Here is a 16987-nt window from a genome sequence, read left to right as displayed (position 1 = left end):
CAGCCACATCTGTTTTTTTTCTTCTCCACCACAACTGATTCCTGCATGACGTTCTCTCAAGAGTCCAGAAACTAAGCTTTATGTTGTGTGATTCCTCCAATAAAATTGCCTAGCCTTTAAAGAAATTTTACAAATTATAGAAATTATAAAATTTTTATATATATTTTAAAATAAAATGATATGTTATATGAACAATTAGATCTTCTTGCATCATAAATGTGGCAATATTTTATTTTTTAATTAATGTTTTTAATTTGTTTTTAAGCACCACAAAACGTCTTACGGGTAACGGCCAGCCTTGCACGAAGGATCTTGATGGGAAGTTCCTCACCGGCACGACATCCCGATCCATCGAATGCCGCCTCTGCGTGAGCCCGACCCAGGCACAGCAGACACTGCTCGTGTGCGTCCGGGAAATCAATGGGCCCACCACACATGCGGCAAAGAGACATTTTAAGACTAAAAATCACCGGAACGCGAAAGGGGATAATTTTCCTAAATTTTCCACTCTGTATGCGTGAATCCACGGCGAAACCAGACTCAAGTGAAGAAAAAAGATTCTGAGGTTTTTGCCGGCCGCCGTCACCTATATTGATGGCTGTCGGCCAATCAGGTGAGCGCGAAGGCTCCCATGGCTATTTGCAAGTAAAAGAGTTATTCAATCAGACTTCATAATTTCGAGGAAATGGATTTCCCCATACGTAATGTCGAGAGACCGACTCGATAAGGGAACTACTTGTCCCCACAGCTATGTACAGAGGGAAAGTGCTTTATTTTGCAGTCAAAAACAGGTTTTTCTACAATTTAATGTATACAATAATTTATTCATAACCATCAAATATATGATATAAATGGCAAAATAAGACAAAATGCAGAATAAATATTACAAAATATATAATGAAAACAGTAGTGCCCTGGAGTTGTGTCACTGATGTGAAATATAAATCACACCGATGACATCACTTGACTTTCTCCTTCCTGTTTTCAAAAGATCTATGAAAAAGGCCTATGTTAAGTCCGCTGTTTCTTTTCAGTTACCAGAAATTTTCTCATTTAACTAATGATTTCATATGAAGCTTTTAACTGACTTCACTTGTATTACCTATTTATTGTTAGGGAATTGTAAAAAAAAAAAAAAAAAAAAAAAAAAGATAAAAAAAAGACTACTTAATTAAGTGAGTATACCATGACTGACAACATATGATTTTAAACCTTACAGCAGACATTTTGTAAAATGCATTTTTCATGAAAAGTGTCACCTTCCTTATGGGTAACACCAGTGAAGATAAGTATATCAGGTCTTGCGTATGTCACTGGTGATTCATTGTGTCACTGATTTACTGTTCTGTTTTTTTCTTTCACATTAAATAAATAAAACATAATCTCCTTATTTCTTGCATTTTCATTATTTTTCCGTAACTCTCTGACTACATTTGCTGAAAATAAATCAAGAAAAAGTATTTCAGAAAATGTTTTAATATTGATAAAGAAAGTAACACTAGTGACAAAAAATATTACATGTGGTCTTGAAATAATTGTCATTTATATATATTCATAAAGTCAAAAGTTAATCTAATAATGTAGTCTAAGTTTAAATGTTAGAAACCGAGCCGAAAATAATCTTGTATAAAACTTTAGGCTATAGAATATGCAATTCTGCTGTCTTTGACACTTCAATCTCAGTAACAGGAAACTAGTTTATATCTCTCAATTTTGAAAATTTTTCTCAGAATTGGGAGTTTATTTCTCAGAATTGAGACTTTTTTTTCTCAGTATTGCACTCAAAAAAATGACTCTTTGGCTGAACATGATTCTATCATGGACAGTGGTTCCACATGTTTGTACCATGTTATTTGGACATGAATAAATCAAGTTATAAGGACTTGTCTACCTTTAGTTGAGTTTACTCAGTTTGCTTTAGTTCATCCTACATGAAATATCTGAGTAGAGATAATATGTTTACATCATGTAGAACCACTGTCCATGCAAGTTTAGCCAAAGTGTTATAAAAACATTAGCAAGTAAGATATAACTTTTCTTTACACATGATGTTAATTGTTTGCAGTTTAAGGATGTTACTATGTGTACATCATACACTAGCACTCTCATTAAAGTTGCTTTTTTTTAAATTAAGTATTTTAGACGTTCTTTCAACCAGGTCCTCAACCCAACCACAAGCTCCACACTTCACCACAATGGTAACTCGCACAAAATACACCAATATAAAGTCTTTTAAAATGCCCACATAATAGAGCATTATACATGAAAAAGTCTCCTTATTATCACATTTTATTAAAAACTGCATAAAATAACACTTTATTTCAACATTTTCTCTCCCCATATCCAGTCCTGTGCAAAGCATGATGGGAAGTGTAAAACTTATTTTGAGGGACTTGATTGAAACATGTTCTTTCAAAATGAAAACTTTATGTTAAACCAACGAGAGACAGGTTTAAGTCAGTTTAACATGACACAATCATGTTGAAATGAAAAATAGCCAAAATGGCATTAATTCAACATGAATTGTTCAGGTAAAGTGAACAAAACTAAAAATTCATTTTTTTGAGTGTGGGACTTCATTTATCCGAATTCTGACTTTTGTTCTTACAAATCTAACTTTATAAATTGCAATTTCAACTTTTTATCTCAGAATTCTGACTTTTGTTCTCACAATTGAGACTTTATTTATCAGAATTCTGATGTTTTTTCTCGCAATTCTGACTTTATAACTCGCAATTGCTCCCCGATGAAGCTGTACCACCTTCAGTAGCCATGCATAAACACTACCAACATACCACCAGATAGGTACATTTATATACATGAAAAACTGTAATTATTATGAAGAATATAACTAAAGATATAGTCTGTGTAAATCACCTGTTACACTATTAGGTGTCAATGTGTTTATGTCTTTCAGAGCTATAACAATCATGCGGATGAGGACGATCCAGAAAGGATACAGATGATCTTTAATAGAGCTATATCTGATGTTGACTGGATTTTAAATTAAGTAACCTTCTTTGGCACCTTTTTTTAATTTTCCTAGTATAATAAAAAAAAGAAGTGAATACTACGGAGATATGTTCTTCATGAAGCTGATTCAGAACTGCAAAGGTCATGCACAGACTGCTGCTAAAAACCTCATAATGAAACTGAAATCATACCCACTATGGAATTACATTTGGTTCAATAAAGATGAACGTAACTTTTTCAGAAACTATCAAAAATATGCCATTACAAAAGAAGAAAAACAAAATGAACTCAGTCGCACAAATTTAACATGCTCTTCAAATATGCTTCATTCTTTGTTAATGCTTTTCAAAGATTCATTTTCGCTTATCGTGGATTTTGAATTCATTGCCACAGATTTCGCTTACGCTTCGCAGTTTTTCGTTTGGTGTTTTGACACAAACCTCTCTTGGGGGTGGGCTTTACAGCGATCTACTCTGATTGGATGGTGAGCTTTTGATGGACAGGTGCTCTCTGACTGGGAAGTACAGATGCCACTCAGTGGCACGCATATTGGAAAGCTTCCGCGGTGTTTAAATCTGGTCTGTACCGCAAAAATTCTTTTTCACAGACAAAGTGAAAGACATTTATTTTAAGCTCATACGAAGCTCATAAGAAGTTTATACAAAGATTTAAATCTGACATTGATCTTACATGTTCTTTCTGATAGAGTTCTGAAGAAACTGTGGTACACTTATTTTGGTCATGTTGCTACAATCAGAAACTTTTGGGATGATAATGGTGTGTTTGTCAAGTGTAAGATTTTGCCAGGCTTCTTAGTACATATGAAAAACATTATATTTGGGTATTATGACTCTGACCCCACAAACGAAAATATCAGTTTTGTTATTAATTTAAAAAATTTCCTTAACAATTTCACATTCACAAAGGCAAATTCTACAACTGTAAACCTGTCTTCTCCGTTTTCCTAAAAGAAATGGAAAACTATTTGAATGTAATCTCAGTATCTACTAATAAGAAAGATATAAGGACTGTTAGAATTTGCTCTTCCTTTGTGAAATTTTGTTTAGATTTTGGACCTCTTTTCTTTAGTTCTATTTTATTTATTTATTTATTTTGTGGTTGATATTATGTGATGTATGTTTATACTTTTGTATGTTTTTGTTCTCTGCATTAATAAATAAAAAATAAATAAATAAAAAAATCTTTTCAGACTGAGACGATCGAAGGTCAAATATTATTTACATATTTAGTAACACAAATCACCCGAGAGCTTTCCAATATGCGCGCCACTGAGTGGCGTCTGTACTTCCCAGTCAGAGAGCACCTGTCCATCAAAAGCTCACTATCCAATCAGAGTAGATTGCTGTTAACCCCGCCCCCACGAGAAGTTTGTGTCAAAACACCAAATGAAAAACTACGAAGTTAAAGCGAAATCTGTGGTAATGAATTCAGAATCCACGATTAGCGAAAACGAATCTTTGAAAAACATTAACAAAGAATGAAGCATATTTGAAGAGAATGTTAAATTTGTGCGACTGAGTAAATTTTTTATTTTCATTGTGTTTTTCTTCTTTTGTTATGGCAAATTTTTGATAGTTTCTGAAAAAGTTACATTCATAAAGTTTTGTTCATTATTATTGAACCAAATGTAATTCCATAACCCACAGGTTATAGACAAATGTTGTATGATCCATATTAATTCCATCCAAACTTTAACAATATGATAAATAGCTGATGTTTACTTGATAAGTTTACGAGTATCTGATTATGTTATGACATGTCATATACTTGCACAGTACATTTAATGTTTATTTTGTACATTTAAATGAAATGTTAATAAATACATGTAATATTTCATTTAAGCATTTTGGTGTTTTTCCCAGAAAATGTACTAACAATAATATGCAAACCCTGTTATTACAGTACTGCCACCAGCCTTCTCACTGATCAAGTTATTCATGTGAAATAGTATGTTAGCAGTGCAGTGGGTTCATTTTGATGCTTTTTTAAAATAGTAACAATAATACTTTTCTTGTGATGGGCAGTTATGGTTTTAGTTTGGTAATGCCTGATGGTGTAAACTGTGTTCTATCATACTATCAAATTTAGTGGTATAGATTATGTAATTATATAAGATTATGAATCTCACTGTCCAGAAATACATGATTTAATAATGAGACGTTTCCTAAATCACTGCATATTTATGGTAGGTCAAATGTTCCATGCTCTTACAGATACCAATTTTTATTTTGAAGTAGTTCTGTTGTCATATCAGTATCACTGATTAGGTGATAAACACACATTAAAATAATAAATGCAAGAGAAAAACAACAACCTTATGTTTAAACATCTTGAGGGAAATGTATTATTTAAAAAATCAATCAATACGGTATTGTGTTTAAAACCTTTAAGAGATTTTAGTTAAGAGGCTGGTTGTGATACAGAAGAATCATACTCTTAGCTGTGAAATCCTGTGATGTGGTTGCTTTGTGTGACTTTCATTATTGCTAAATAAATGGAAGCTACATTGCGAAAATCTAAATTACTTAGATCATTTCAAGTTTAAATAACAATGATGTCAGTTTGGGTGAATCAAGTCCATGGGGCCTTCCATTTTCTGTGATATAGGCCTATTGTTGCAAATAGATATAGTTGTGCAGGTCTGAATAATGAAAGCGATAATAGGATGAGGACTGACAAAAGAATCCACTATAATTGCTGTGTAATTTTAGTATTTTGCAATTAACCTGTAAACTGACAGAAATGGCAGCTTTATTATTAAGAAAACATCAAATTATCATATGATTTTCTCATGCACACAATGTCTAAAAGTATTATTCATTGTCCCTTGGAAATAAGATACAACTTTCCATCAATATTCATCAGACTCAAATTCTGTGAGAAAGTATAATGTTTGATAAACTTTAAAGAGCTTTCATAATGAAAGAAGAAGGATGAGGTTTTAATTCACATTTGGAAAATTCAAGGAAGTCTTCAGAGCAATGTGGTAATAAAAGAGCTCACTGCTTTTCCCAATCGCTTAGACACATTTCTACAAACATAAACACTGCAAACCTCATACTTATTTAAAACATGTATCTTAAACTGAATTCAAACTGAGTTTACTACAAATTTATTGAACTACATATTTATAGCATTCATTCCTGTATTCCTTTTAATATAATCAAGCTTATATCAGATATATAATCAGAACAACCTTTATACATCTTGAATTTGTGATGTATTGTACAGTAAATACATGAATGGGTGGAATGAAAAATGAAATATATATATATATATATATATATATATATATATTAAATCTATCAAATTTTTACTTTTTTTCATTCATTTCATCGGTCCATTCGAGGGTGACTAATAATAACCTTAATACTTGAAATACAGATTTTTATTTTTTTTTCAGACATGTCCAGATACCTTGTGAGGTGTGTTTAAGGTTTCTCTTTCAATTCATCAAACTGTCAGAGTTTCACAGATGCTGGAGATTCCAGTGTGGGTGTAAAATTGTGACATTTGACCCGTGGTTTGACTGTAATTGGACTGATGTTCCACCCTTCTTGAGTCACAATGCTGCGACCAGCACAACTCTTGACTTGCCGTCACCAACAGGCTGTCTGTGTAGAGTATATAAGCATGTGAAAGTTGCACTGCTGAAAACTGAGAAAAGGAACTGGCATAAAGGTAAGAAACTTATTCATGGAATTATGTACATATCTGTATATGTGTGCATATACTTTTTAATACATAAAATGTTATTTCTTTCTATTATTTATTATGGATTAACAATTCAAAAACTTAAATACTGCAACATTTAATTAAAATAATTTTATATATGTCAGGTAAACATGGGGAACCAGGCCACTAAACCCAACAAGAATGTAATTCTGCCCCAGATTGCACCGAATACGGTGAGCAAAACTTTAATTAAATAACGTAAAATGCAATGCCATAAATGAAATACAATATTCTTATGTTCTGTTGATATGTCTTGCAGTGTGAGAACAATAATGTAATACTGAAGCAGACTACACCGAATACGGTGAGCAAATTTTAATTAGCATAAAAAGCAATATCATAGATTAAATGCATTATTCTAACATTCTGTTGGTATGTCTAGAAATGGGAGAACAATAATGAAATACTGAAGGACGCTACGCCGAATACAGTGAGCAAAATTTTCATTAACATAAATAGCAGTGTCGTAAATGAAATGCATTATTCTTACATTCTGCTGGTATGTCTAGAAATGGGAGAACAATAATGTAATTCTCCAGCCGATTACGCCAAATACGGTGAGTCAAATTGCAATTAACATCAAAAGCAGTATCATAAATGAAATGCATTATTCTTATATTCTGTTGGTATATGCCTAGCAATGGGAGAAAAACAATGTAATGCTGCAGCAGATTGCGCCGAATACCGTGAGCAAAACATTTTATTAACATAAAATACAGTGTCATAATTGAAATGCAATATCTTAACATTTTAATGGTATGCCTAGCAATGGGAGAATAAGGTGAATCGATGCCCATTTTCCAAGCAAGTGAAGAACTTCCAGGATGGCTCGTGTCATCAGGACACATTACATCACAAAGCGGTTCAGGTGAGTTATTTTTACACTAATGAGTCATTCTTAAAAGTTTTTTTTTTTTTTTATGAACAAATGTAGATAATTTACACAAATCTGGGGGCTTAGCTAAAACCCCATATAGTTTAAATTAAATTAAATTAAATTAAATTAAATTAAATTAAATTAAATTAAATTAAATTAAATTAAATTAAATTAAATTAAATTAAATTAAATTAAATTAAATTAAATTAAATTAAATTAAATTTTTTATAGAGCTGATTGTTACAGTTTATCTGTGTGGCAGTTGCGTGAGTAATGAAGAGTAATATTAACGTTTCCTTTTTATTTCAGAGCCAGATTTGCATGTCTAAAGTCTGTGAAGGCTCTATTATGACTCCAAAAGCTATGACGCGCTGTCCCTCCTCCACACGACCAAGCTCCGATGACATCCTCACGCAAGCTGTTGACTTTATCAATCAGTACTACAAGTCCATTAAAAAGTAGGAAGCATCTGCAAAGCTCACCACAGACACTGACAGGGACATGTTTTTTGTAAAATATTCAGATTATTGGTTGATCACTGTGGATTTTCAGTGGTTGATTCTAAAAAAGTGCTTATATTCCTCCTGTTCTTCACTCTGTTTTAACGCCAGAAGACCATGAACTGGCTTAATTCTGAATAGGCTGTTTGACTGTATTATGTCTGTTATCCAGCTCAAAAATCGAGGAGCACATGTCTCGTCTGGAGGAAGTCACAAAAGAAATAGAGGCAACTGGCTCATATCAACTCACCACAAAAGAACTGGAATTTGGGGCTAAACAAGCATGGAGAAATGCACCTAGATGCATTGGAAGAATTCAGTGGACTAATTTGCAGGTAGCTTCTCTAGTTTGGACCCGAACATGTATTAAGTGTGCCATCATATAGTTACATTGACATTGCGTCTTGTTTTTCTGTTCAGCTGTTTGATGCACGTGAATGCAGAACTGCTGAGGATATGTTTCAGATGTTGTGCGAACATATTCAGTTTGCTACCAATGGGGGCAACCTGAGGTAAACCAGAAATGTGTTATTCCAGCTTTTTAATAATCCATCCATCATGATTATCTTTGCAAATGAAAAAAAGATGTCACAATAAAGTTTCTTTATTTTGATAGGTCTGCCATCACTGTGTTTCCTCAAAGAACTGATGGCCAACATGATTTCCGTGTATGGAATAGTCAGCTCATACGATACGCTGGCTATAAAATGACAGATGGTACAATAATAGGAGATCCTGCCAGTGTTGACTTCACAGAGGTAGATATCGGTCTAGATGTATTATTTAAATAATTATAATAAATGTATTTTACCTTTGCAATAACATATTATATGACTTAAAGATTTAACTTTCTCCATTTTAAATCACTCTTATGTCTGGTTTAATTTGAAATGTTAATGTACTGTACAAAATCTTGTAATTTTTACCCAGATTTGCATCCAGCTTGGGTGGACACCAAAGTATGGTCAATTTGATGTGCTTCCATTGGTGTTACAAGCTAATGAAGATGACCCTCAGTTTTTTGAAATTCCCCAACATTTGATTTTGGAAGTCCCCATGGAGCACCCACAGTAAGTGGCAATAGTTCCGCATTCAGCTGAATGGAAAAACATGCTTGTAGTAGATTGAAATCACTAGTTGATTGATAATGTTCTATTGTGTTTCATCACTACGTATTGATGGTTCTAGTACAAAGACACAAAGTCAGCTCAGTCTTGTGATATGTTTCAATTAAAATTGTTTTTTTTTACAAAGACTACCAGATTTTTGAAATTCCACTTGATTCTGGAGTAAATCTGTTTTGAAGAGAAAATTATTCAAGGGCTTGCATTAAAGGACCTCTTAAATCATACCATCCTAGGCACTTAAACACATGCTAGAGTTGCACAGCCATTCAATCTTCAGACAGCCTGTCTCTATGCCACAGTCTTTCATCCAGACCTAACAAATGAGTTTAACCAATGAGGCCCAAAGAATGTTGTCAAGCCAGTCACATTCTAACACTTCACTTTAGAAAGCTACCTGAGTAGTTTAGTTAAGTACTATGTGAATTTGACTGAAGTGCTGGAAGATTGAGTCACATATTTGTGCAACTATGCAGACCAAGAAATGTTATGGATTTGTATCAGCAAAATAGATTATTTACACATGAAATATTGCATTCAATTACATCATCCAGGGTCTGTTGGAACCATTTCAAAATATATGCCAATGCTTTTGCATGCCAGTAAAGTTTAATGGTTTCACGCACTTCCTCAGGTACAAGTGGTTTAAGGATTTGAACCTCCGATGGTTTGCATTGCCTGCGGTGTCCAACATGTTGCTGGAGATTGGTGGTCTTGAATTCCCAGCGTGTCCTTTTAATGGTTGGTACATGGGCACTGAGATTGGAGTGAGGGACTTCTGTGATACCAAACGCTACAATGTTCTTGAGGTACTACAACATTCTTAATGTTACGGTAGAGAAGAGAATGTTCAGAGGTTTTTAGAAGTTTTCTTTGATGTTGTCTCACAGCGGGTTGGCCGTCAGATGGGTTTGGAGACACAAAAACTGTCCTCGCTATGGAAGGATCAGGCTCTGGTGGCCATCAATGTCGCAGTGATGCATAGTTTTCAGGTAAGGTGGATTTACATTGCAAAGAAGTGTAAAACACTTCGGTAAGACATTTTTTTTTTTTTGTATTTGGTTGTTTAGAAAAATCGTAAGCAAGGAGGTCCCCTTTATGGTGACTCCATCATCAGTTGGGCCTAAGCAGATTTGACAAAATAACATACAAAGACAATATATGGATAAAGATTAAATGTAACTTTTTGGTAAATGTTTTATGACCTTTTCTTCTTACTGACAAACAGAAAAATAAGGTCACCATTACCGACCACCATACTGCATCAGAGTCCTTCATGCAGCACATGGAGATGGAGATAAGTCTTCGAGGAGGCTGTCCAGCTGACTGGGTCTGGCTGGTGCCACCAATGTCTGGACCTCTAACCCCTGTGTTTCACCAGGAAATGCTGAACTACATTCTGTCACCCTTTTTCTACTATCAGGTACACTATCATTCTAGTTTTCCGCATTCATCAGAAAAGCTGCATTTCTAACTAGTAGTATGTAGCTGTGTAAAATATGATGATGTCCAAAAAAATTTGGGGATGTTCTTGGTATAACGCATCTCATCTATTGCCATGTAAAGCCTGATCCATGGCTGACACACAAGTGGAAGGACGAGAAGAGAAATATGAGGAAGCATAAAATCAGCTTCAAAGGACTGATCAGGTACTACAATATCATGTTCACACTTTCTTAGCCAGAACAGAAGAAATCTCTCTGCAACAATGTAATTAATGCTTGAAAGGTTAGCTGTTAACATTAGGTGAGTAGCCAATATAACTCAAATTCTCGTTTTCTTTTCTTTCTTCTAGAGCAGTGCTCTTCTCTCAGACACTCATTAAATCAGCCCTGGCCAAGAGGGTGCGTTGCACTGTTCTGTACGCCACAGAAACAGGGAAATCAAAGACTTTAGCTAAGAAACTAAACACCATGATGAACTATGCCTTCAGTTCCAAAGTAAGATGGCCGTCACCCCTGATTCATTGCAATTTATTGTTCTCCTAAGACTCTGAGCTGAGCATTATTACCAACACTTGGCAGGAAGTGGCCGTATGTGACTAATAAATGTAAACTAATAAATACACACTGAGCTTGGACATTGTCTTTTCAGCTATCACACATATTTGTGATATATAAATTATTTATTATTTATACAGGTCGTTTGCATGGAGGACTACATCTTCAGTGAACTTGAGAAGGAAAGCCTCTTATTTGTTGTCACCAGCACCTTTGGCAATGGAGACTGTCCAGGAAATGGAGAGGTGTGGACATATTTATGCATACTGACCTTATAGCAATCCTAGTAATGAAAGACTGCAAACATAATTAGTGCAGAATTTACAGTATGTCAAAATGAAAATGTCTTTAGGAAGAAATTAATTGCTTTTGCAGTGATTATTTGTACAAGCATCACAAAAACTAGAATGTGATTCTTATTTGCTGTTTCCTGACATGATTTCTCTTCTCACAGAGTTTCAAGAAGCAGCTTCTCAGCCTGAACAACCTTGGACACCAAGTCAGGTCAGTATTTAAAACCTACTTAAATTAATTTTCCACTCTTGTATAGAGTACATTGTTTGAATGACTTCTTTTTTTAGGTACTCTGTGTTTGGTCTCGGCTCTCGAATGTACCCACACTTCTGTGCATTCGCCCATACAGTGGATGATAGGTTTGCAGCGCTGGGAGCCATTCGTGTGTCTGCCACAGGAGAGGGAGATGAGCTGAACGGACAGGAGGAAGCTTTCTCAGCCTGGGCTTGCACTGCCTTTAAGGTCTCAGTAATAAAATTAACATTGAGCATCCATTGTTTTCAGTGCATTAAATTGGTGAATGATGAAAGTTAATTATGAAAGTGTTTTCTCTCTGTATAGGATGCATGCAAGGAGTTTAACATTCAAGGTCAGCTTCCAGGAAAAGAAGGTCTGGCAGATTCCTGGGATCCACAGAGGCACAGAGTTCAGAATGACAGTTGTACAGTTGACCGAATCACAGGTACATTTAGTCCTTTTAAAAACACATCATTAAGGGAAACTGGTAGAAGTGGTCAAAAAGGGAAGCAAATATGCTACATTGATCATTTCGTCACTCTCAGAAATAAAATAGCTGTCACTGGGGTGACTTTTGTACTTTTTAAGTTCTAATATCGTATGTACACTTTAAGTACTAATATGTGTCTTTAAGGTACCAAAATGGGCCCTTTATGTACAAATATGTACCTTTTGAAAAGGTACTGCCCCAGTGACAGCGTCAACTATTTCTGAGAGTGTTGCTGTTTCTCATTTTAAAAACAATTTAACTCAGCAAAATATAGTACAGTTCAATATTAATAACATATGAATATGGAAATACTTAATGACATTTTGAAAATGCAATCATTATAATAAGTATTTCACAATCAGAAATGAGAATTCAAGAATCGTGTCATTAACAGGTTTATTTGTAAGATTTCTGCAGTGATTATTATAATCTTGCTTGGCTTTACAGCTCTGTCAGCTCTCCATTCTAAAACACTGGTTCCCATGAAACTAAAGAGAAGGCAGAATCTACAGAGCCCAAAGTCAAGGTTCTCAAACCAAATATTCATACATCTATCATTTTTTATTGATAAAAATAGTAATATAACCGATGCCTTGTTACGTTGTGTTTTGCTTATTTTCTCAGAACACAGTATTTATTTGATTTGTTTATGTGTTCTCAGTCGTGCTACAATATTGGTGGAGTTGGAGATGGATGGAAACACAGAGCCCTTAAACTTTGCCCCTGGAGACCATGTAGGGATTTTCCCAGGGAACTCACCTGAATTAGTTGATGGCATCCTGAAGCATCTGGCCAATGCCCCTCCTATAAATCAGAGCCTACGCTTGGAATCCCTCAGCGCATACCCTGGTACTGAACCTACTTCATTACATAATGGAAGTCTTATGCATAATATCATAATGATACCTAATAATGCTGTCCTACAGATGGGGAAAGGTGGCAGAAAGTTGAAAGAATACCACCATGTCCTCTTTCCCAAGCTCTTACCTACTATCTGGATGTCACCACCCCACCCTCACAAAGCCTCCTCCGCAAACTCTCAAAGATGGCAAAGCAGGAAGATCACAGACAGCGCCTGCTTGCATTAGCAACAGTAAGTCACTTTTTATAATCAAAAATGTTCCAGAACTATGGATGAGAATTGCAAAGAAGTTTGGTTCCTTAAAAATTTTGTTCATTTAAATTTTGTTGTTTAATTTTTATTTATTATTATTATTATTTTAATTGTATAAGGTGAGATCAGACTATACTGGTTGTGCTGTTAGTTTTTGATTCACTAAAAAAACATTCCCAAGAATCAGTTGTTATATTGCTGGACTTAACTGGTCACACTTTGTGTTTTATTCAATAAATTTCAGGAAAAGGTCCACACTGGTTGTGATGTGTATTTTTGAGTCACTTGAAAGAACAGACTGTCTGTTTCATGCTGTAGATTCTGTAGAGTTGTTAAGGCATAGTTAATTATCAGTTTTAGCATCCCGAATGCACATGCTAGAACCAGTCACAGAACCAAACGTCATTCAGTTCCAGTATTTAAAAAAAAAAAATGGAATCAATTTGATTTTGCTAATTTGTAAGGGAATAATATAGAGCTGTATTTGTGTAAATTAATAATTTATTTAAAAATCCAAAGCAGTGGGTGTGCTAAAAGTGCTATTGATAATAAAATGCTATATATTGGGTACATGTGTTAGGGGCTCATTAACTATGCATTTTATTGCATATATTAATGAAACAAGTCTTTCATAAGTCTATTCTTTCAGAAAATGGCCCATTATATTGATAGTGACAATTTACATTATGGTGTATGAACACCTATGCAGAAATTAATTCTGCTTACTTTTCATGAAAAAAAAAGCACATTATCATGGGTTGTTTTCACTTTGTTTATTGGTTAAATACATACCGAGATATCCCTCTATGACAGGATTTCCAAGTCTATGCAACATGGAAGGAGTTCCACAAACCTACTTTTCTTGAGGTGCTAGATGAGTTTTCCTCTCTGGAACTTTCTGCGGCCTTTCTCCTCAGCCAGCTGCCTCTTCTGAAGCCACGCCTCTACTCTGTCAGCTCCTCCCCAGACCTCCACCCTCAGGAGCTCCACCTCACTGTGGCCGTGGTCAGCTTTTACACACAGGGTACCGGAAACATATTCCCAATGATCAATTAGTTGATATCCAAAGAGAAAAACTTTCTACTAGACATAGATCTTCTAGCATCAATGAGGAGTTTAATCTGTTGTTATCATATGTTCTGCTCTCTTTAGAGGGAAAAGGTCCACTGCATTTTGGTCTTTGTAGTACCTGGCTCAATACCATCAAAGAAGGAGACATGGTGCCATGTTTTGCCCATAGGTACCCTTCATTTCACATTCCCAAGAAGTATAGGATCTTTTTTTCTGATCGTAACTCATTAACTTGTTTCATTTATGCAACAATTCCAGCTCTGAAGGTTTCCACCTTCCATCCGACCGCAGTGCTCCCTGTATTCTTGTTGGAGTTGGAAGTGGCATTGCTCCATTCCGTAGCTTTTGGCAACAGCAATTCCATGACAAGAAAAAAACAGGTATTGAATTTCATCCCTTATCACATTCAAGTGTTTTCAACAGTGGATCTGAAATGGGCTTGCCTCAAGTTGCTGAACCTCAACTTGTGTTATTTCTTCAAGGTCTGAAAGGGAATCCGATGACCCTTGTGTTTGGGTGTCGAGGTTCAGATACTGATCATATTTACAAAGACGAGACTCTGGACATGAGAGATAATGGTGCCCTGAGCAGTATCACAACCGCTTACTCTAGGCAGACTGGACAACCCAAGGTTAATACACTTAGTAATATCTATATCTAAAAATCTCTGTATATCTGTAATCTAGTAATATTGATAGTGTATCTAAAAAATGATTGTAAACAGCTGTTAACACTGTTTTCACTATTCTTGCTCTCTCTGTGTATTTATTTATTTTTTGCATTCTTGATACAGGTTTATGTCCAAGATATCTTGCGAGAACAACTGAGTGACCAGGTCTTTGAGGTTCTGCACCATAATCCAGGACATCTGTATATCTGTGGAGGCATGAACATGGCCCATGATGTGGCTGCCACTATCAAGGAGATCCTAGTCAGCCGGCTGGGCATTACTCTTACTCAGGCTGAGGAATATCTGTCAAGGCTCAAGGTGAACCTTTCAGTTGTAAACACATTTTATAGCTGCTTCAGATACTAATGTTTTAAAGCATTTATGCTCCTGCGAGGGCTCACTTGTCCTGCAATGGTGATATGTTGTAATGACAAACTCTCACTCATTTTTCATGATTATGCTTTTTGTTCACAGAATGAAAAGCGGTACCATGAGGACATCTTTGGATCCTAGTGCTTGAGATCACCTGGACCACCTCAATCTTTTCAATATTCAAACACACCAAAAAACCTGGAGATTTTAATCTTTTAAATTATAATCTTTTGATTTTCATACAGCTTCCAAAATGATAACAAAACCTCTCTTAACTGCAAATATAAAAAATATTACACTAATACAAATAACACTAGAAACCCAGTAAAACACTTTGCCAGCAACAGCAGTGCATTAAGTTTCCATACACCAACCTTATCATCAGTAACATTTGGAATGTACAGTATTTCCTGATTGTAAATATACTGTATTTTAATTTCTGTCTTTTTGCTTAAAACATTTCGTTTTTTGGGAAGATTGACCTGAACTTTAAGGTAGTGCTTTTATCACTAATTGCAGGAATAATTCTTTTGGAGCAATCTACATCTTCCATGATCAGTTGAACAATCACCTCTATCTGAAGGCTTCACAAATAGGCCTTTGCTTATCTAATTAGTGACCTATAAATTGTGCAACATACTGTACTTTCTCAGCTTTAACAGTATTGTTAATGTCTATTCTTAATTTAGATTTGAATCCCATATTTCCAGTGTCGTCTCAGACAATATTGGGTTGATCATGCCAAGCCTTTAAACTCTGTGTCTGTTGTTTAATGCTTTCTTTTATAATTACATATCATGGTGTTACATATGAGTGTTGTATCAAACTCTAACTGGATATTTATGGTAAATATTGCATTTATAATAAACATACTTTATACTATCAAAAACAAGTTTTTTCCCCTTCTCATTCTTGGAGTTTGTCTTTAATGGGTATTCATAGTAACACTGGAAGTGTATCCATGCTGCAGCACACTATGCATGTAACCGTCAATTGTTTTCGTGACTTTTCTGTGATACTTAACTTTATCTTATTAAATTTGTATTATCATATAAACAAATTATGGCGGGAAGTCGACTTGAGAAATTTGGGACTGTATTTACACAGTAAGCATTAGTGACAGCATGTGCTTCATGAATTCATTTTCAAGGTTAATAAAAAAAATATTAAGCCCAAAATGTGTCTAAGGACAAGAGATCAGCTTATTATGAAATATATTATGTAATATGAAAGTGTACTAAATAAAAATAAAAAAAACTTTTATAATGCCAAGAGCACTTATTAAATAGTAAATGATAAATCAGAGAGACTGTGAGACATTCAGTGAGACTGAATGATTGATGGTTGTTTGTAAAGGGTTCGTGATTTATTTAATGCGAGCTGGAGTCATCAAGCACGAGGAAATGCCAATCTGGTTTGATGTGTATGCTTCTTTTCCTCTTAAGAGAGAGCCTCTCTACGAGAAAGCAGTGAGACTGCTGAAGATACATGCAGCAGATAATGGACCTG

General features: G+C 34.9%; 1 protein-coding gene across 3 annotated transcripts; it reads left to right on the top strand.

Annotated features, from left to right (window-relative positions):
* The first annotated feature begins 6418 nt into the window (after positions 1–6418).
* LOC128028555 (nitric oxide synthase, inducible) lies at positions 6419–16357 on the top strand. 3 transcript variants are annotated; one of them, XM_052615798.1, is made up of 30 exons: positions 6420–6675; positions 6834–6902; positions 6989–7033; positions 7112–7159; positions 7239–7286; positions 7368–7415; positions 7496–7597; positions 7916–8064; positions 8279–8441; positions 8527–8618; positions 8723–8864; positions 9037–9176; positions 9865–10039; positions 10121–10222; positions 10459–10653; positions 10797–10879; positions 11026–11170; positions 11371–11475; positions 11685–11734; positions 11812–11986; positions 12086–12206; positions 12699–12777; positions 12913–13100; positions 13178–13344; positions 14179–14389; positions 14518–14605; positions 14695–14816; positions 14919–15067; positions 15230–15424; positions 15581–16357. In XM_052615798.1, exons 2-30 carry the CDS (start codon positions 6840–6842, stop codon positions 15617–15619), a joined length of 3429 nt encoding a protein of 1142 aa, XP_052471758.1. In that variant the 5' UTR covers positions 6420–6675; positions 6834–6839; the 3' UTR covers positions 15620–16357. The 3 variants fall into 3 exon arrangements, with proteins under 3 accessions (XP_052471759.1, XP_052471758.1, XP_052471760.1); XM_052615799.1 differs by lacking the exon at positions 7368–7415 and having other exon boundaries at positions 6419–6675; XM_052615800.1 differs by lacking the exon at positions 7239–7286.
* Positions 16358–16987: the final 630 nt, after the last annotated feature.

Source organism: Carassius gibelio, chromosome A15, assembly GCF_023724105.1.
Source record: "Carassius gibelio isolate Cgi1373 ecotype wild population from Czech Republic chromosome A15, carGib1.2-hapl.c, whole genome shotgun sequence".
NCBI classification, from domain to species: domain Eukaryota; kingdom Metazoa; phylum Chordata; class Actinopteri; order Cypriniformes; family Cyprinidae; genus Carassius; species Carassius gibelio.
The sequence above is the reverse complement of the archived record's forward strand: the minus strand, read 5'-3'. Positions and strand labels throughout refer to the sequence as shown.

Coding starts and splice junctions, on each gene's coding strand:
- LOC128028555 (XM_052615798.1), top strand. CDS start 6,840: ATGGGGAACCAGGCCACTAAACCCAACAAGAATGTAATTCTGCCCCAG. Junction 7,598..7,915: donor TACATCACAAAGCGGTTCAG/GTGAGTTATTTT, acceptor TTTTTATTTCAG/AGCCAGATTTGCATGTCTAA. Junction 10,654..10,796: donor CACCCTTTTTCTACTATCAG/GTACACTATCAT, acceptor TGCCATGTAAAG/CCTGATCCATGGCTGACACA.